This window comes from Falco punctatus (assembly GCF_963210335.1).
Source record: "Falco punctatus genome assembly, chromosome: 15".
Lineage (NCBI taxonomy): Eukaryota > Metazoa > Chordata > Aves > Falconiformes > Falconidae > Falco > Falco punctatus.
In genome coordinates this window covers 21,553,456-21,574,126 of record NC_137595.1, presented here as the reverse complement: position 1 = coordinate 21,574,126, position 20,671 = coordinate 21,553,456, and the positions used below count along the sequence as shown (strand labels likewise).

At 40.9% G+C, this 20,671-nt stretch overlaps 1 protein-coding gene across 2 annotated transcripts in view; it reads right to left on the bottom strand.

The window, feature by feature from the left end:
• The window catches only part of LOC308054023 (ligand of Numb protein X 2-like), a 56,516-nt gene that overhangs the window by 14,253 nt on the left and 21,592 nt on the right, over window positions 1–20,671 (bottom strand). Inside the window, exons 1-5 of one of the 2 annotated variants that reach the window (XM_080366147.1) lie at window positions 16,933–20,651; window positions 7,518–7,979; window positions 4,682–4,908; window positions 3,056–3,252; window positions 1,366–1,734 (exon numbers count right to left, since the gene is read on the bottom strand). In XM_080366147.1, the coding sequence (XP_080222273.1) occupies window positions 1,366–1,734; window positions 3,056–3,252; window positions 4,682–4,908; window positions 7,518–7,918 (1,194 nt within the window). In that variant the 5' untranslated portion in view covers window positions 7,919–7,979; window positions 16,933–20,651. Of the gene's footprint in view, window positions 1–1,365; window positions 1,735–3,055; window positions 3,253–4,681; window positions 4,909–7,517; window positions 7,980–16,932; window positions 20,652–20,671 lie in introns of those variants that run through there. The other variant, XM_080366146.1, reaches the window with a different exon arrangement.

Below are 20,671 nucleotides of genomic sequence, written 5' to 3'. Positions count from 1 at the left end.
CAATTTTTTTCCAGACAAGTCAGCACCCATCCATGTCTTCAGAAAATACATTGTAAGTATCACGTCCTAAGATGGGGATTTGCTCTTTACTTCAGCCAGGAGTACCAGACTACATACAGTACATGTGGCTGTGCATATATATATATATATATATCTGTAAGTGGTATTTAACAGGTAGAAGGACTCTTTTTCTGCAAATGGTTTGCAAGCAAAATTAAAATTACATTTAAGCAACAATTTTAATTAGTCCTCAGATGAGATAATGTTTGGAAGGCTCTCAGAGTTTTACACAAATGTCGCTTCAAAAGGAATTCAATACCAAATCTAATGAAGCCAGTTCTGAGACTTTGGTTACTGGTTGCAGTGGGATCAAGAAAGAGTTCCTCCTATGGGAGTTGTATTTGCATTTGTGGAATGCAAACAAGATTCTAAGAGGCCATAGAATGGAATCACATCTATAACATAAAAAAGGATCTTGCTACTGGAAATTTCGCTCTTTTCTCCCATGCTACTCTACTCCTCTGCTGATTACCAGGAAAAGAACTGGCTCTCCCCCACTGCTGACCTCAGATCCTTTCCAGGATATAAACAGTATGTGATGAGATTTATTGTGTCATGATCTTTAGATAAAAACAAACTGAAGGTCATTGCCTAGAGAGATAAAGAATTGAAACTGATCTACATGATATCTGCTGCACATGTAGTAATCCTTAACCAAAATTCCTTGCCTGCTCCTTTCACCAAAACATTTGGCATGCTGCAACAGGAGTGCATTCCTATTGCGCAGGAAAAGACCACCTCTCATCTACCCATTTAATGTTTTAAATATTTTTAGCCTGAGGTGCCTCATGTTGTTTTTTTCTAGACTCCTTTCCCAAACACAGGTAAAATGGGGAGAGGGCTTCAAATCAGTCAAAAGGGTTCTGTTCTGTGCTGCCAGCCTACCACATCTCCCAACAAACACCACCAGTTTGACTGTCTGAAGCGTGAGAGGCTGTTCTAATCTCTCCTTGTCTCTGTTACGTGCATCTAATACAAATATTCACTCTTCAAGAAAATCTCCACACACCACACCACAAAGGAGATCCAAGTGCCTTAACTGATCTAAAGTGCCATAAGCAACCGACTCGCTTTATATTTGTCAGGAAAGACCCACAGTGGGTTCCAACTCTTCATGTTTGTCTTCATTTGGAAGCAGTGCTTCCCACACATCTGCAGGGAAGTCACTTCCCCAAAGAGGTATTTCAGGGAATGCAGTTTGCTCTAGTGCATTCTGTTAGTCCTTGGGTCAGAACAGGAGCCCTGCCATCAACACAGACAGCTGTGGAGTCATTAGCCATACAACCTCAACACATCATAAATTACCTGGATTATCTGCGCAGCAGCCTCAGGTGTTCCTTGCCTCAAATCCTGGCCATTTATTGACAGGACTCTGTCATTCCGACTCAGCTTTCCATTTTTGGCAGCCAAACCTCCCTCTAACAGATCTAGAATAAAAATCCCTGCCTCATCTGTCTTCCTGATCAGTTTGATTCCCAAAGGTTCAGATCGGTCTCTCTTTATCAAGGTAACGTGGATCACTTCCCTATTTGCAGCAGAAGTAGAATCCTGCTGCACAGTCTTATTGGAAAAACCCTTCTCCTGCAGGACCATGAGGTGAAGAACAGGACCTGGGTGGCGCAGGAAGGAGACAGCTTGACAGTGAGTCACACTGCTGATGTTGACGCCATTCACCTAGAGAGACAAACAAAACAGAGTCACTAATCAGAACCTACATAATTTAGGCACTGTCCACAACGCGGATCATCACAAACTTGGATACAGGATGTACAACTCCCTGTGCAATGCTGTGACTGAAGCAGCTGCTTCTGATGCATGTAAGAGAGCAGAGTTTCCTAAGGAATGCAGAAGAAAGCAGATTAAATCAGATCATAATTGACGGTGAATAGGTGAGGACAGGGAAAACGTAGGACAACTCACATAACTAACAAATCTGAAACTGCAAAATATTAAATCATTACATCCATCCCGTGGCAATGCAGAACTGCTTTCCCTTAACCTCCAGCATTCAATACACACTTGGAGGAGAAGACTCAGACTGAGACTACCCATCCTCACTTTTAAGTTGAAGAGTGGTCCACAGTCTACAAGCTCCTGGAATCATCAGTCTAATCATGCTTTTACCAGGATAACCGAGAAACTACTTTTCACTTTGTCTGCTGTCACTTAAGACTCTGAGCAGTCTTTTTTTGGATGTTAATAGGGCTAGTAAGTGTGGGGCCTGTCTTATTTACAGCACAGCCAAGACTGAGATATGTACAATTCAACTGGATAAAACAGAAGTTACTCTATTGGTCTAAGAGACCAACGTGGAGATTGTATCAGCTGCTTGTGCACGTGGGGCTGCCAGTCCTTACTGAAGTCCACAGTCCAACGGATAATTAGGTCTCTATGGCTTGTCAAATGATTGGGAAGCTATAGCCGGGAGGTGCTAACAGTTCTCGCTGCATGTAGGCTTTACTGCTGCATACAAGCTTGTCGCCTTGAGTATCCCACTGCTATCCAGTATGCTTAACCTGGAAACTACATCTGGCCGCGGGTCAGCACAGCATGAGGTTGGTACTCTTTCTTACTCACATTACATATCTGATGCTTACTTCAAGTCGTAAGGTCTTAAACTTTGGACCTGCCCATTGAGAACATGCAGCTTAAGCAACACAGTAGAGCAAGCAATTATAAGACTTCCTAACTAGAGCAGAGTCCTTTGGAGAGAAATGGTGCTACTGGGTGAAATTTATCAGATTGAAATCTTTTTACTTTGCCCAAAATGGTCTAAATTTCAAAAAGCTACCAAATATGCAAAGTAACGATGAGTATGACTGGAAGGAACCTCAAAAGTCTGCTTCTCAGACCCAGCAGACACACAATGTCTGATCAGTGCTTTAAAACCCCCAGCTGTAGAGATTTCAGTTTTTCTAGGCAACTCTCCCCCCCCCCCCCCGCCCTCATCTCAAGTCAAGAGAAGCAATGGGACTACCAGTGGGGTTTTACGTACCTCGAGAATATGGTCCCCAGGCGCTATTCTTCCATCTGCAGCAACAACAGAATCCCGCAAGACTTCCTGAACAACAATGTTTCCTAGTGGGGTGTCTTTACCTCCAACTATCCTCATCCCCAGCTCTTCCTCCGGGTCTTCTCGGTGAATTTCAATTGTGGTTGTTTCAGCCACAAGACTAGTTCTCTGGGGGAGGTCTGATTGTGGAAATTGAAGAGGAAAAACAACATATTAATATAATTTTCCTTTACATAGCACCACAAGATTTGTAATGCTGGCAGGTTGTGTTCAAAGTAGCATCTGGAGGGAAAGCAGCTATCAGGAGAGGAAAGAATAGGTCAGATTTAAAGCTTTTAAAGTCTCTGTTTCTTTATAGTTTCTTCAGAATGTTTCCCATCTTCTCCTAGCTTATAGCAGATTTAAACTCTTGCATTATTATGTCTTGAGTTTTATTAAAGGGCACTCGGTATGTTTCACTTACCTTTTAGAGATTTCTTTTTCTACTGTGACAGCTGGCCTACTAGAAGCACACACATAACAAATGCCAATTTCCACAATGCTCATTAGAGAAGGGGACTACTGAGCTGTAATTACTGGTCTGCCACTGGGGTGACTTTACCACAGGCAGCTCACTGCAACTTCTCTCCTCTAATTTCCTTTCCTCCTTTTTTCCCATCCCCCCTGTAAACAGGAGTAATGTTTACCTATTTCACAGCATCCTGAAGACTAAGCAACGCTTCTCAGACACTTTGAAGATGAAAGTTCTTAGCAAGTCATATTAAATCTACCAGCACTGCAACATTTAGGCAGGCCAACACTAATGAAGCCAAGCACACTGCATGTTAGGGTGAAAGGCAATTGTCACACAAGAGATGCAAAACCAGTCCCAACTGTACTTCAGGAAAAAGTCAGCAGAGAAGTAAACTGACCCGTGTATTAACTCTGGCACAGGAGCAGCAGTTGCCAGTGCCAGCACCTGCACACTGGAAACTGAGACTCACTTTGAAACAAGGCACAGAGATTTCCATGCCACTGCCTTCTAACAGGGGTTGAGACAAGCAGTCCTCTGCTGAAGTGGAGATGGCTACTTTTATCTGCAAGGCTTTCATAACTGACTATTAATCCAAAAACTAAGTTATGCTATAAAAACACACTTGCAGCACATCATTAGGGAGGTACTGACCACTCCAGGAAACTGACTGCATATTTAACTTTAACTTCTTAACAAGATTAAGAAGAAGCTGGAACATTTCCTAATTACTAATTATTTGGCTTCTGCAAGTGCTTTACGTGCTCCATGTTCACATTGACAGGGACTGCTTTTGTTTCTGCAAAGAATACTGCAGATATTCACTGCAGTCTAACAGATTCTCTGAATTGTCTGTACAGACAATTTTGCATTTGTGAGCAGACCCTGCCACACTTGATGCACATTAACGCATCTCACTTCTGCTCAAGGACAAGCTGAGGAAAGAGATTGCTCTGATGGCTGCTAATGGCTGAATAGGGTTGAGGATATCTAAGAATGTTGGGGACACTTTAAAAATGGAACTGTCCAAGATAATTACCTCATTTTTATATTATAAAAAGTAATTACATAATTACATTTCTGTATCAAACACTCACCTTCTTCAGTCTCCTCAAAAGCTGGATTAACCAGTCCAGGCTCTGCAGTCCCTAGTGATACCACAGCAGCTGCAGAGCTTTCTGCCACAAGTGACGATCCTCCACTTGGTACCTCTGGATCCTTGGGCGTGTTTGTCTCCACCTTGGTAGAGAGATCTTCCTTTCCTTTGGAAATGGAATTCTTTTTCTGCTGTAGTTCAGATTTGTATTTCTTGAAACCAGGACACCTAGAGAGAGATTGTCAGTCACTGTAAGTGGCTTGTCTCTGCCTGCGCAGTTAACTCAGCACATGCAAGCTCTGACTGACAAAAGTATGTGAAGAAGCATATTCAAGATGTTACCAGCTGCAAAGCTTGTATCACAGATGCTAAAATTTATTCTCATTTGACCTTCAGTTTCTACTAGTATCAACTTAAGAATGGGCTTGTTACTTTATTACTTTCAAAATTATTAAGCAAATTATTTTAAAAAGGAGAATGTAATAGGAATGGGAGTCTCCCTTGCTAAATATTTACTTGGCAAACACTCAATGAAGAAAACAATACCTCTTGAAATATAAGCAAATACTTAGCTCTGACCTTTTAGGGATGACTATGAACTTATCTTTATGCAAAGCAAGCGGCTCAGGTTTCAAACTCAGCCTTGAATTAGGCTTTGTTTTTAACAAACAAGTAACAGCAAGAGCAGCAAGCCAGGCTTGAGCTTTTTTGTTGTTGTTGTTGCTAAATGAGACGTGATCCTCAGACAGCACTCCACACAGGTGAGGGCTCTACCAAGTCGGGAGCAATATGGAGGTTATAATCCTAGTGACTGCTCCTCACAGGAAGGTTCAGGAAGTATTCCTGTATTCAACAAAATGCGCTCTGTATGCAGCTACACCACAGCCAGCCTATCTCAGCAAAAACGAGTGAGGAAAACCAAGCTCTTTTACCCAGAGCACTTATAAAAAAGGTAGCAGGTGAGAAGGGTCATGCATGCAAAAGCATCACTTGCAGAGACATAAGTAGTATTGGGTGTTTACCAGAGTCACTTTTCAAATTAAACTCAACTATTTACATTCTGGCTGAACAAGTCTCATCGCAGTATTACTTCCTGTGGTTTACTCCTAGTCAGTAAGATGACCCTGAAACTTAAAGACAGAAGCTGACTGATCCACCAATGCACATGTCCCTCTTAAGATGTCAAGAAACAAATTCATTTTGCAGAGGGCAGAGAAGTCCTCCAAGAAAACAAGTTTCTAGATGCTTATTTCCTTAAGTCTCCTGCTCTCAGTTAATCTCACTTAAAACTAAAAAACAGGAACACTCAAATCCCAGTGTAAATTTTTTCTTTTTATTTTCCATTTTTCTGTCTAACTGTGCTCAGAGCTGAGGTAAAATAACCTCAATTTTTAGAACACACCTTCTCCAAGAAAGATACAGAGAACTATGAAATATATAAGAGAACGATACCATTTCCAGAATGCCTCTAACATAAACATTCAAGGGTGCCTCCCTCTGTTGTGTTTAACTCCTGTGCCAGAGGGATTAGCAAGTGACATAAGTTTACTGATACCAGAGTAGATTTGTCACAGAGCAGAGAGGAAGGCCCAGCCCTGCTATGGGCCATGGCCCCAGCTACACACCAGCCCCACAGCTGTGCAGCCCTCTCCCTGCAGCCTAAGGGTTCAGCCCTGCCTGGGAACAAGCAAGCAGTACAAAGAACTAGAAGAAAAACAAGATTATAAACTTCCACAGATTGAGGGAAAGGGGCACACAAGCATCTTCCATCACTTCCCCCGTCTCTAAAACAAGCTCTCAGCTCATGAGTACCAAAGACACGCAAGAACTGCATGGATACATCCCTGGCTGGAACTGCAAAGGTATCCTAAATGGAACCGTTCCCTGCACGCTGGCTGACCTATTTTTAAAACATGTCATTGCCATATAAAGCTACAACATGGCTGAAGGGAAACAAGTCTGTTGCATTTCTCATTGCCCACTGACAAAATACACAGTGCCAACGAAGGTCTACTTCTGCCTGCAGTAGGACTTGTACTTAGCTCCCTTTCCTGCAATCATTAACTAGGTAGGAACAAGTGTTTTTCAAGCGCCATGGCAAGAGCTCTTTGTCACCTGCATTTCTTTTGAAGCTACAATATTCTGCCTGCCAACAACACAACCAGCAGTGGAGGCACCAAACAAATCGCTGCTGACAAGTGCAAGGGAAAAAAAAAAGTCTCCCTTCCTCTGCACAAGGGCGAAAAAAAGGAAAAAAAATAGTATTTTTCAATTGCTTCTCCTTCTCAGCAGGAGAATGAGAGAAGATAATGGAATTATAAGTAGGTGATTCAGCAACTGCATAATGTGCAGCTTGGAGGGACTTACATTATTTGGATCAAAGACTTAGGTATTGCACATCTTAATTGGACCAATTAAACTGGCAACCCTGCACAAACCCTTGCTTCCAGAGTGTTGACTTTGTGCCCGTCTGTTTTCGCTGCACAAGTGAAACAAGAATAAGCATGTTTGTAATAATTTTCAGAGTCAGGTGCCCCAGATCACAGCACACAAATTTATATACATTCAATAGTTTTTGTGTCTGTGGACAACTTGCATGCAAGCAGGCAAGCACCTCACCCTTCGCCTCTGTGGCACATGTGAGCTGGCTTCCCTAACACACACACAATTAAACTGTCTTCACCCACCCACCTTGCTGGCCTCACCCTCTGTCATTTCTGGTGTCCCATCTTGCCCCAGTTTAAGAACTGTTCTCAGAATGGATCTTTCTGGTCAGAAGCACAACAGACAGATGTCATTATACAAGCAGCAATAATAGCATGTAAAAGGAAATGCACCTGTTCTGCAGATGAGCTTCTAGTTCACAGCGCTGCATTGTCTGCTGACACTCTGCCTTGAAAGGACAGAAGACAATCAGCTTATCCAACAGGTTTCGAACTAGAAGGCTGGACTTGTGGCACTGCTGGAAAGAGAGCTTTTTCCGATCCATGGGACAAAAGTTATACTCCTGCATGAAGTTTTCAAGGCACTTGAAACAGTATGTATGTCCACAGGGAGTGTCCATAGGTTGGAGCAGAGGCTGAAGGCAGATATGGCAGATGAGTTCATCGTCCACTTCATCCTGGAAGTTGTAGAGATGATTGTCCAACAAGAGGTGGAACTGACCACACTCACAGCAGAGTTCACTGACTTGGGACACATGTTCCTCTCCTACGGGATCAGCCATGATAGCCAGCATCAGGCACTTTCAGCCCAGTGCAAGGGAACTTGTCACGTAGTCACTGTCTGGCTGAGAACCTCTAACGAAAGGGAGAAAAAGATTTTCAGCCAAATGTCCACTCTAGATATAGCCAATTAAAAATTAAATTGTATTCCTGCCTTAAGTCCTCCCCCACAAATCTTCACCCCCACCTACCCCGCCCTTAGGGCTCTTCCTTCCAGAGAAACCCTGTGAATGATCAACCCGGGGATCAGAGAATGCAAGGACCTCATTCAGCAAAACCTTTAAGCACATGGATGTACTGAAGCTTACATTACTTTACACACAGCAGTGACACAGACTGAATAAAACCCTGCCAAATATATGAACTAGAAAAGCTTAGACAAAAGCTGTGTGTTCTTGAGGGAGAATAATCCAGAGAGGGAAGGGAAGGAAAAGAAAAGATAACCACGACAGTGATTTTTAAACTGACAGTTTTTCTCTCTGGCTTTCCAGGTTATACCGAATACTTGAATGATACGTATGGTGAAACATCAGTTTGGGGACTTCTGGTTGTTTGGATTTTTAGTTTGTTTTGAGGAGGGATGAGGAAAAAGAAGAGGAAGAAATTTCAAAAGAAACTTAAGTCTAAACCACATTTCCTTCCTTTTAAGCCCAATCCCTTCAAAAAAGTTTGTTTTAATGAACAATGCCTTGCTCCCCACTCATCCATGCCTAAGTTCACCCATGGAAACAAATTTCCTATAAAAAGACTAAAGCTTCCTAAGTAGAAAAAAAGGTAAAGAATTGTCACATTTTGTTGTAACATTACAGGAAATCTTGAGCTTCTTACAGTTAGGGAGAATAAGGTAAGGGACAAACTTGAGTTCTTTGCAGCTGCCACTCTACTGATTGTAATACAGATATCTTCAGTCATTCCATTTTTAATCTTGCCTTTTGTAATTAAATATAAAATTCACTTGAGTTTGCTAGCACATTACTCCACAGGTACAGAGACTACTGCAGGAAGGATTTTTTAATCTGGCAGTTATTTTAATGAAGAAGGAAATGTAGTACTAGATGAAGTTAATGCTGTATTATGCAGTGGGGGAGAGGTTGTTGTGGTGGTGGTGAGGCTTTCTTGGGGAATTTTGGGGTTTATTTTAAAAAGTTTATGTAAAAATCCCAGAATCTTTTACAATAAAAAAATTGCAGAACTATGATGAAATGGAAAATTTCTGAGAGACGGCTTGGAAAACATCTGAAAACAATTGCTTTATCTGGAACAGGTAAAAGCCTAAGCAAGAGTGAACACTGGTCTGCACCAGTGCCTGGAGGACATGGCTGGCACACAGCAGCAACTTTGGAGGAGGGTAGGCAAGAACAATAAGATAGCAAGAAAGGCAAGAAAAAATTAGTCATGGGTTTCTAATAAAAATCATACATCACTCCAATTAATTGTCAAGCGTAAGTCAGCTATTTAATTAAAAGGATAACATATCACAAACAGAATCAAGCCATTTTACAGGCGAATTTTTACCTAGCCATAGAAACTTCAAAAAGACTAAAATATTACTGTCACAGTTCCAGGTGGGTACAGGGCATGAGTTGTTTGCTTCTCCTGCTGCTGCAGTGCCAGAAAGCATCTTCCCCTTGAGGAAAGCACTTAGGTTGGATGTATATACCTAGCTCTTCTGTTTGCATTTACTTCTTAACTCTTGCGTGACTGACTTGGAGCTCCCCAAAAGCAAGAAGCACAGTTCACAGACAGCAGACAAGCAAACCAGAGCAGATTTATTCATGCCTGCTCTCTTAGAAATACCCCTATTCTTTGGTGCTTACCTCCATCTGAAACAGGCATCCCTACTGTTTGCCTCACAAAAAGTCTTCATTTGATCTTGAATTATCTTACCAGCAAAAAGGAAACATTTCAACATCAGACAATCACTTGACGTCACCTACCAATTCTAATCAATCAGCTCAGCACCAGTAGTTAACAAAGCATCAAGCTTCCAAGGCAAACATCTACAAATAAGCGATACTTGTGCTTCAGGTTGTATTTGCATAAAACTTTGGCAGGTGATTAAACAAATCTACTTTCTCAGCAAAAACAAACCCCACGGTAATTTTGCTGATAAATGGCTTTTATATGGGGGTTTTTCAGATTATTTACCAAATTCATTCCCTGCTCTCTGTGATTAAAGGTTATACAAGACGAATCCCATTTATGAGTAATTTCTAATCTTGTGGAAGATAAAAGTATCACTACAATCTTGCTGCTTTTTTCTTCCCTGTAACTCAAAGCTGTTATGCCCCCTCACTTCTAGATCCTCGAAAACAAGGGAGAAGATTTCATTCAAAAGTGCCAAGGTAAAGTTTACTTTTACGCTGCTGTCCTTTCAATAAGGATGACGCTCCTGCAGACACCAGGGAACCTAAGCCTGACACCTCCGAGATGAAACCCAGCCCACACCCTGCGGCAAGGCAGGAGTTCGTGAGCAGCAGGGAGGACAGCAGGCTCCAACAAGCCTGCCGCTTCTTCAGTGATTCAGTCAGAAAGCAGATGTTCTGTAAGAGGAAAATTGCTAACATCTTATTCAGCAAAGACTACTACTTCAGTGCAACAAGATGGATTTTAAGTGTCTAGAAAATGCACTGTTTCAACAAAACAGGCACGGTTCCTCTCAGCTTGCTTAGACCAATTTCACAGAGTCCATTTAGAGACCCTAGGATTCTGGCTTTGGAGGTGAAGTTTGACCTATACTCAATCTTTTGCAGTTTCTATCAAATCTGTTACTCATTCTAACCTCTGAAGGTCTGAGCAAGCACAACGACCCCTTTCGTTCTTGTGTTGCTTTTGTCATAGCGATCCTCCTCTCTAGCCTCCTTCCAGCTAAGTGGCATGTTCCCTGCTCCTGCCCTTCTCCATAGCACTGGGATCTCTCCCTAGGCCTCATAAGTGTTTTAGCTTCCACATAATACACATGATAGGAGGGAATCATAAAATAAGGATCTACCTTGGTCCCAAGGTACTACTTACTGACTACATCAAAATATTAAAGACTGATGTATACATATGTTGCTGCTCTAATGAACTCTGCTGTTCTAAAAGTACAATGCAAGGAATGCCTCTGGAGTCTAAATTATTTAGAAAGGAATACACCCCATTCCTATACATGACAATAACTGAAAAAAATCAACTAGCAAAAATATCTTTATATCTCCCCATTTCGTACCCTGTGTGGGCTAGAGAAAAAAATTCATTGGGATCACCTTTATCTTTACTGTATCTAAAAATAAAAATAAAAATACTGTTGGCTTTTTTTTAAAGTAGGATTTGTCGTACTGTAACACTGACTCAAAGAATAGACTTTTTATTTTTAAAGGAAGACTTATCAGGTAGTCTAATCTATTTTCCTGCCAAAGCAAGACTATTCCTGACAATATTAGCACATTGCCTATTCTTGTTTTAACTCTGCTAGGGCACAGAGCCTCAGATATACACCCACCCTGCACACCTACAACACTGTTAATAGCTCCAGTAGGGAGTATGCCAAGAAACATACCGACAGCAAACCACCCAACACCATTCCTGATGGACAAACTCTGTTCAGTTCTCTAAAGCACCATAGACTCATAAACAGAACTGATAAGATACTTCTATAGCTTTTTTAAAAATTCCTTTCAAAAAAAGCATAATTATTATCTAAGAAATCTTTTCAACATTGTGCCTCCACTTGCGCTACAGTGACTGAAAAGGAACTGTAGCTGTAGTACCTGGCTACCCCAAGAGCAACACCCCTCCTTTCAATCTTACCTTGTGAAGTCTCAGCATTTCTAAACACAACGCTTGCTCCTTGTTTTTAAGGCATTTCACTCTGCCACAGTTAGTGTGGAGCACAATCTATGGCACAATTCAGTCCAGGCCTGTCTGCTTATAAATTTCTAACATTTGATACAAGTTAATTTCAGTCACGCACATATTACCTTAATGACATCTCTTTGAGGTATATACAATTGTTGCTACTCCCATTTAAAGGCTGAGAAATTACATCACCAGAGGCTAAAACACAGACCCACAAAGGCTGGGTCTGGGAATTTACCACTTTAGTATGTCTCTGAATATGATCTCAAGTGGCCTACCTAAGATCACATAGGAAGATCCTGGGGGGAAAAAAAAAAAAAAAAAAAAAAAAAAAATCAAACCCAAACCAAACCGAAAATCAAGACTGTTACTATTAACTAACTGATTTATAAAACCACAAATATGGCGAGTGAGCCAGAGCACATTCCATATTGCAAAACAAAGAAACATGCAGCCAGTCTGCAGTAAGAACACAAAACAGAAGGGTAATTTTTTTTCTAACAGATTAGGTTGACTAGAGGAATGTTTCATACTGCTTTAGTTAAAAGATAATTAACAAAAAAATATCTGCCGAATAATTAGTTCTTAATAATAAAAAAATACTTGTACTTTGGAAAATGTTTTGGAAATACAACAGGTTTATGCTTTTATGCACCTGTAGGTTAGCACTTATATGTTGATATAGACTGTGTTACCCAAAACCCCAATATGAAAGTTGGCTTTGAGATGGCAGAGCGCGTGCCCCACATATACTGCTATGTAATAGTTCACTGCAATAATTAAGCCAGTTATTATATTTATAACTACATTTCCCTGGGAGACTGGAAATGCAACATTCCAACTAAAGGCTAAACAATTAATTAATTTTTTTGGGGTGGACAAAACAAAGCCAGCACATTCTGGATTAAGATGACTGAGGGCACACACCAGCAGGCTACTAACCCCAAAGCCATCTGCTTACAGAAAAGCAAGTCCCAGATGGATTCTAACGCAGCAAAGCCGGTGCTCTAGCAATAAAGTTACGAAAAAGTGGCAGAACTTTTGCTAAACTTTCTTCAAACAGTTTTCACTCAGTTAAGAAGTTTTGTGTTTCATAGAATGGCAATTTCTTTTTCATTCCAGTGACAGAGAGAAGTGTTCTGTAACAGGGGTTTTTTCTGAATTTCATCACCACTTTGACTGAGGATTTCAGGTACATGAAATGGCACAGGTTTTATACGAAATGCACTACTGTCCTGGTTGAACACTGCCAGTGTGCGCTGTTGCAGTGTTTCACAACCATGAGTAAACTATCCTTAGTTTACACTAGTGCCACAGAAAATAGTGTTGAAATATCAGGGGATTTTTATAAGCAATACTTAAAGTAGGTCAACTTTTACAAAAACCACAATACCAAACCCAAGAATAGTTTCAGGTGGTGATACAATGTCCTATTACCTATCTCTATTATTTTCTGATATTGCTGAAGATCAGGCCACTGAACATGAAAGTAAGAAGTCAAAGCTTCTGTAAATGGTATATTTATACAGGTAAATAAGAAGTAACCCTTTCAACTAATTAACCTAGCCTTCAAGCCAAAGAGTTTTTAAAAAGCCACCTGCAAAAGCCCATATATGAACACCTCAACTGAGAAATTCTAAAGCAAAGCTGATTTACTGTACTCAATATAAAGGAAGATAAACAATTTAAAAAGTTTCTATTGTCCCCATCATTTATGCCCATTCTTTAACCATAAATTCAAAATTAAATTGTATTCTAACTCCCTGGTGTTTCTGTGCTCATTGGACAATTTTGTATTTAATCTGCTTGAACTTCAGGGCAAGTATCTGTTTTCCAAGCCAGAAAACAGAAAACCAATTGTATTTTCATTAATTATAATCAGAATCATTAACCTGTAAACTAGAAAAGACTTATTATTCCAGGAAACCAAATTCTGAGAGATGTACTAAAAGGTTGGGTTCACTGGAACAAGACTATCCCAAGGAGTTTTCTCCTGAGCAACATTTGCAATATCAGCTCTCCAGTATGGTAAACCGATTTCCATTTTTAGCATAACACACTTAAGATAGACTTTTTTAAAAAAAAAAAAATGTTTTGCTGGTATATTTGCAAGTTCAACATAAGAAAAGACCTCTTAGCTTTCTGTTACTTATTTTAAAAATCTTACTGGCAATCAACAGCTTAAATTGCAAACATACACCTAATTTTAGGAGGAAGCAAAAATGACATGAAAAATTAAGAAGCTGGCACTTCCAATTAATTTCTCTCACTACCATATGCTCTTAACATTTGCTTCTCAGCTCAGTTAATGACACCACAGAACAGTAACTGTCTCACCAGGGACACAGCATGCTAAAGTAGCAGGACTACACAAATCTAATTTCAACAATCCCAATTCTTTCTACAGAGCAGGAGATTCTGGTGTTATCATGCAATTAATATTATCTGGGTAACAAGAACCAATAAATTTCCTCCATTCTTCTTAAGGAATTAAGTAGTGGTATAAAATGTTTTCCACCTACACATTTCTTCCAAGGGGATTAAACAGTCACTATTTTAACATACTGCTCTGAAAAATGGATAAATGAAATGCCATCAAATAGAAGTGAAGTACTGCAGAAAAAGATGTTTTATTTACATTGCTTCCTGCTTTCTCACCTCTGCTAGATGCTTTCGCTATATCCACCATCCTTTCTACAACCTGCCTTCCGTATAAACATGCAAGCTACTTGCTTTACACTTGCATGAATTCTTCTGTTGTACCACTCAATCTGCTGCTTTGCAGAATTTGACTCAAAGACTCCTATGGAAGTTCCACCACTGGCGGCACATGTGGATTTTCTTTGTGTGTTCTTTATTTTTTTCTATTGTGTCTAATCATCACTCTCTAGGAAATTAAATACCCCTACCTCCACCCTTACCTCACCTACATTTTTAATTCGGCAGCTATCTGCAATTCCATGCCTAAAAATCAGTTTGAAGTTTGTGGGAGAAGTTTTCTATAGACAAAGAAAGAAGGAATCCAATGCTATAATTTAAGGATAAAAGGCCTAATCTATAATTAATAGCCAAAGCTTCTCTTGCAATTAAAACAAAAAGCCAAAAATGAAAACAAAGAGGGATTAGATTTGATGTTAAGATTTAGGTTCATCTAAATATCTGGTAGCGCACTTACTTTACAAAGTAACTTGGGTTTGCTTTTGAGGACAGGAGGTAAAGATCATCTATCTATTGACTATATATGAATATCACGAGCTCTTACCACATCTTTTTCTGTGTGTCTGCCAGTAAATTCCTTGTTTACAGAAAGAAAACAGCACCATGGTTTACAGAATCTGAAACAAGCATATAATGTGCAGAGGCTTGTCTTGGGTATAAGCCTTCACAACCAGCCAGCCCTGATGGTTATTACTCTTGCAGTAGCCTGACAAAAGAAAACCTGTACATCATTGTCCATTTGTGATCTAGGTGTTATATTTGCGATACAGGTCAGAAAAAAGCAGATGCTTTCTTATCTGAAAATTTCTGAATTTCTGAAGCATACAACGGAAGAAGTAGACTGTGCATTATATAACTGTATGTTTTTAGAAGTTATTGTTTGAATATTCTTACCATGGCAGTCATCATCATATCCATTTAAAAGTAAGGTAAAAAGGGGGAAAGAAAGAGACGCTTTTTGGTAGACGTATGGTATTTCTACAGCTCTAAGCCTTGCCTGTATCATGAAAAATGTCCTACAAAGCTTTAATCTCTATCACACTCTATCAAGTGTTACTTTAAATGAAACGCATTTCAGTTTAAAGAAATTAATTTTGGCTATTCTCAACCTTAAGAATGAAATCTTTGTTTTCCTAGTTAGTTAAAAAAAAAAACACGCCCAAACCAAACAATGTTTCTGCAAATACTGTTTTCTACATAACTTTGCCATAAGCAATCCAGCAGCATGAAAACAGAATTTTGCATGTGGTGATGAATTATTTCCTATCAACAGACAGTTACAGTTGTTAACATCAGAAACATCAGATTAGGGCTTTACTGCAGGATAAAGTAGTACAGAACTTTTCAGCATGCACACCAAGTCAAATTTTGGTCTCAGGTACAGTAGCACTCTCTTTAACTTAACAGAGCAGCATAAATAATTTGGCACAATCTATGACAGCATCCCTTTCTATCAATAAGCACATGCAATCTAAACTCTGCAAAATAAACCCAATGATCAGCAACAAAGATGACATGGCTGAAAGCACTATTCTAGTGGGACCACCAAATTCCCCCCAGTCCTGGTTCTTTTTTCTCAACAGTTCCAACTGCCCCTGCCTGAGCTTTATGCCATCAGCAACAGCAGGGCACATTGCCCTGCTCGGCACACAACACCCCAGACTTCCTTTCATGGGGTAAGAGGGCATTTTATTAAAACCAGTGCAAAGTTATTTTCTAGCCCAAGCTTGTTCCCACAAACTAAAAAGGCTGAATCAAAAGATAATTAAGAAAATTCCCCTTTACATTCCATCTTACCATCAGATCATGGTAAAGGGGAAAGAAAGAAAACAGGTTATCTTAATTTAAACTGAAAAAACACTTAATTCCCTAGACCACATCTTCTCAAACTGCAGCTCCTTAGGGTGGCATGCAGCAAAGTTTGAAGACAGCTTAAACTCCCGCCAGTGCCTGTGGGCAGGCAGAGCTGCTGCTGCAACCAGTAGCTGAAATGCCTTTTACCACAAATGGCAGCTTGTAAGTAAATAAGCACTACAGTAGAATTAAAAAAAAAAAATATTTTTTTTTAAACTCCAGATTAAGAATTACATTCCCCTCGAGATTTGCAGAACAGTATTATGATTCATTTTTAAAAAAACTTGAGACACATTCTGCTGCTTAGGACATCTGTACTCCTGGTTCATAAGCTTAAATACAGTTGCACGTGTAATTAATTTAAGATGCCTTTTCATCCTACAATTTCTGCTGGTGTATCTTGCTGACTTTAAACCACCTTTACAGCTAGGTAGAAAGAAAAGGCTTCCCCCTCCACCCCTTACCCTGATCTAAAGCTGTGTCCAAGCTGGTATCAGAAGCACATTTTTTAGAATCATTGTTATCTTATTGGACACATATTTAAAGTGTACATAAATTGATAATTATATTTTCCCTTGTTCTAAAAATAGTTTTAAAATAGGCGTGGCTGTCTCACCAGTTAAAAGAGCTGTAACAACAGACCAAAGTCCTTCCACTATCACAAATCACTGCAGCAGCCACATTCTTCCTTGGCCACCCGTGAACGAGTTTTAAGTCCCAGAACAGGTGGGAATGGGGAGGCAATCTCCTTCCTCCCTTCAGTTTTCAGCCTGTTGAGATTACAAGTAAAGTAGTCAAGTAGCCCCAGGTGTTAACCTCACAGGGAACTTTTTTTTTTTATCCCAAGTACAAAAAGGCCCAGAAGACCCATTATGTTTATTTTTATATATCCTACTTGAAATAATCATGCAGCAATTTTTGTTCACTACCAATTGAGATCACGTAAAAGAGGATATCCTCAGATCTAAGGCTCACAGGGCAGGGACTGCTTTATCTATGTATTTTCTATTTAGAGTCCTGCAATAGCACTTACAAGGTGAGAAGAATTTATCTATTATTTATTAGTCTAGGTGTGGCAGGTTAATAAGTCTGAGAACTTTACAAATAGGGCTGATCATGACTTACTGGACTTTCAACAACTGCAGCACAACTAGTGTCACAGGTGAGCCCCTTGAACTCTCTGAGCAGCACGTCAAGTTTTATCTCAACCCCTTTTTAACTGTCAGAAAATCAGCTTTTAAAGAGTGTGCTGCAGCTGTTTACAAAACTTGCATGAGTTACGGCCCAGGCAAAGAGTAGTCAAAGCTAGACAACACTGTTTTTTTAAATGCATAATCCCTTCCAGAATATTCCAAATAAGGAACACTATAGTCTGCAAATAAAATTTGCACAGAGACCCTCTAAACTCAGGGAACCATTGTATATATATAAAACCAGTCTTTGCCTGTAAGCTGCTGATTTTCTCTCCAAATTCCTCCAGCTTTATTCCATTTCCCGCCTTCCAGCCTTGAGTGCTTTTTCCTGGACCAGCATGGTAATTCCTACTACTTGTGTTCATCTAAATCCCCTCTAACGCTTTAGATGGTTCCTGAGATACTGGCTTATGGGCAATGTCTTATCCAAAGTATCAAAAAAATTGCCAAATACTTTTATATCTTCTAACTCAATTCGTGTCAAGAAATTTCTAAGCCAAGAGCAACATTTTATGCGTTATAAAGCAGGGAGCACAAACTGATGAGGGACTGTCAAATACAATTCCTAACAACTGTATGAACAGCACCACTAAAGTAAGCTGAGAAGAAAAAGACAAACAAGAGGGTTTTGTATTAAACCAGGAAAACATACTCAGGCCTGTGAGTAAGACAACAGCTGCAACTACTCTGGTAAAATATACGCGATCAGAATGAAATGATGCAGCTTAATTTTCAAAGTATAATCAATGCAGCAGTTGCAGCAGGATTATTTTTTTAATGCAGAAAACAAGAAATATATGGTAATGCATAAGGAAGAGTAACAAAATACGGCAGGGGTGCTTTGTGAACTACAGATATTTTATTCTGCAGTTATATTTATTCTTTTAAGTTTATTATACTATTAAGTTTATTATACTATTAAGTCTAAGACTTGACATTCTCATAAACATGTGTAAATTTGTCTATTAACCATACTTAGGGAAGTACAGCATTACCACGGTTTACAAAACCATTAATTACAATTTCTAATAGAAGTTACTGGAATCACCATTCAGGTAGCACTAACATTACCCAGAATAATCTTCAGCTGGTTTCATCAGGTATCTTTGAACCTCACGGCATTTTTTTGGAGGTCATTTAGCTGTCAGGTCCCTTCTGGCTGGTGCTGTTTCTTCCAACTTTTACAGCTCTCATTCCCCAGGCCATATGGCTGGGTTTGTTTCTTAACTCTTACTCACTTCCCTCACTATTCATTTGGTTAGAAACTTTAAAAGAAACTTGTCTTTCAACAGACGAGGTTGCTTTTTGCTGCACACCGCAGGTCCTTCTCTCCTTTTCACCAGGGTTTTATGCTAGTGCATCTCCGTTATTTAAATGAGTTACATATACATAAAGCTTGCCTACTAGAGCAGACACATAAATAAGGTGAAGGAGGGTGTGGATTTACAGCACAGTGGAGTTTTCCAACAGCTAGTGAACTCCAGAAAAGGTTGGCCTCCTGTTTATCATTTTTCTGCTCCATCCTCAGCCATATGACCCCTTTGTTCTTCCCTGCACAAGCACTGGTGCTGTTCTGACTTCATGAGCTGGTTTAGGGAGCAAATCTCTTTGGGGGAGGGGCCTTAGTCCTTTTCAGCAGCAGACACACTACATCTGCTTAGTTACAAATGTAAGAGAAGAGTTTGAGTGTGTAACTTAAGAGAAAGAAGTTTTGTTCTGAAGGAGCCATGTGCACAGTCTGCTTTCTCTTTGCTGGAGAACTGCCAAAAGAGCTCTAGGGTTCAGGCATCAAGGACAAACGTCAGCGCCGTCCCTCAAAGGCACAGTACACAACTGGCATTGCTGCAGGAGGATAACTACAGTCCTTTAAACTACACCACACCACCCAAACCTAGGGCTGCTCTAGAGTCTCTGGAGGCTAAAGGATTAGACAGGACATCTCTGGAGCTGCGTGACAGTGACAGAAACTTCCCTGGGCTGCCTATTATCTCCATAGGCTTGTATGCTATGACCCTGCCCCAACATAACCTTCACACAGCAGAGACCTTCCCTACCCCTTACTATCTGCACTTGAGCTGGAATAGGTTTTTCTATGGAGCCTTTACAGAGTCCTGGTCCTTTCACCTTGGTTAAAAAATTGGAGCAGAAAGTGAAAACACGACCCTTTTTGGTTTGGTAAGCAACAGAGAAATACTCATTCTGTATTTCTTACTTTACCAAGGTAACGTAGGACCAAAGAAATCGCTCAAGGGATGGAAAAGTGTTGTTTCAAGCATGGCTTAAAGCAAACTAAGCCTGCACTGCCACCGAAAGGGGCAGTCCCGCTCTCCCTGCCACCTCCTATGCTGGCATCAGCTGGCTGCTGCCTGTTCTGGCCGCTCTCAATCAGATAACGAGGCCAACGTCAGAAGCGGGGAGATGTCAAGTGCACACAACCAAGCTGCAAACAGTGGGATTGTCCCTTTACCAGCACGCAGCTTCATCCTACTTCAAACCCCTCAAGAAAAACGTCTAAATTAAATAAAAAGTATTCTGGTTATATAGTATCCCTTAAACACATCTTTCCAAGCCTCTCACAGACGTCTCCAGAGCATTACCTCCTATTTAACGTCACCTGTATTTCTTACCTTTAAGGCATTTCCAAAACGTCCACGCTGTCATGTTGCTCTCCTTTGCCTGTTATCTCAACTGCTATTTATAGGCTTTTCCTGCATTAATGACCAGCGCAGCACCAGAAACTTGCCTGCTTAGTACCTCTCCCATCTCCTAGCAAAGAAACCGTGCCCTGCAAGCTCCCTCCGACCCACGCCAGTGGCCAAAACGCCGAGTTGGGGGTGTCCTGCCCAGGCCGAGCGCTGCTCGCCCGCCAGACCGCCCTTTGAGGAGCGAAACCCGTGGAGGCAGGCAGCCATCACCTGCGCTGCCCAGCCCCAGCCCAGCCGGCTGCCCAACGTGAACGATACGCTCCCCGGCCCCGCTCGGTTATGGCTGAGCAACCCTCGGCTGAGGGAGCCGGGCGCCGAGGCAGCAGCAGCTGCCGCCCTCGGCCGCTGCCACTGCTGATCCGCGACCCCCCGCGGCCTCCCGCCCCTCAGCCCGGCGGCGGGCGCCTCAGCCGCGGCGGGAACCTGGCGGCGGGAACCCGGCGCCCCCCGCGCCGCT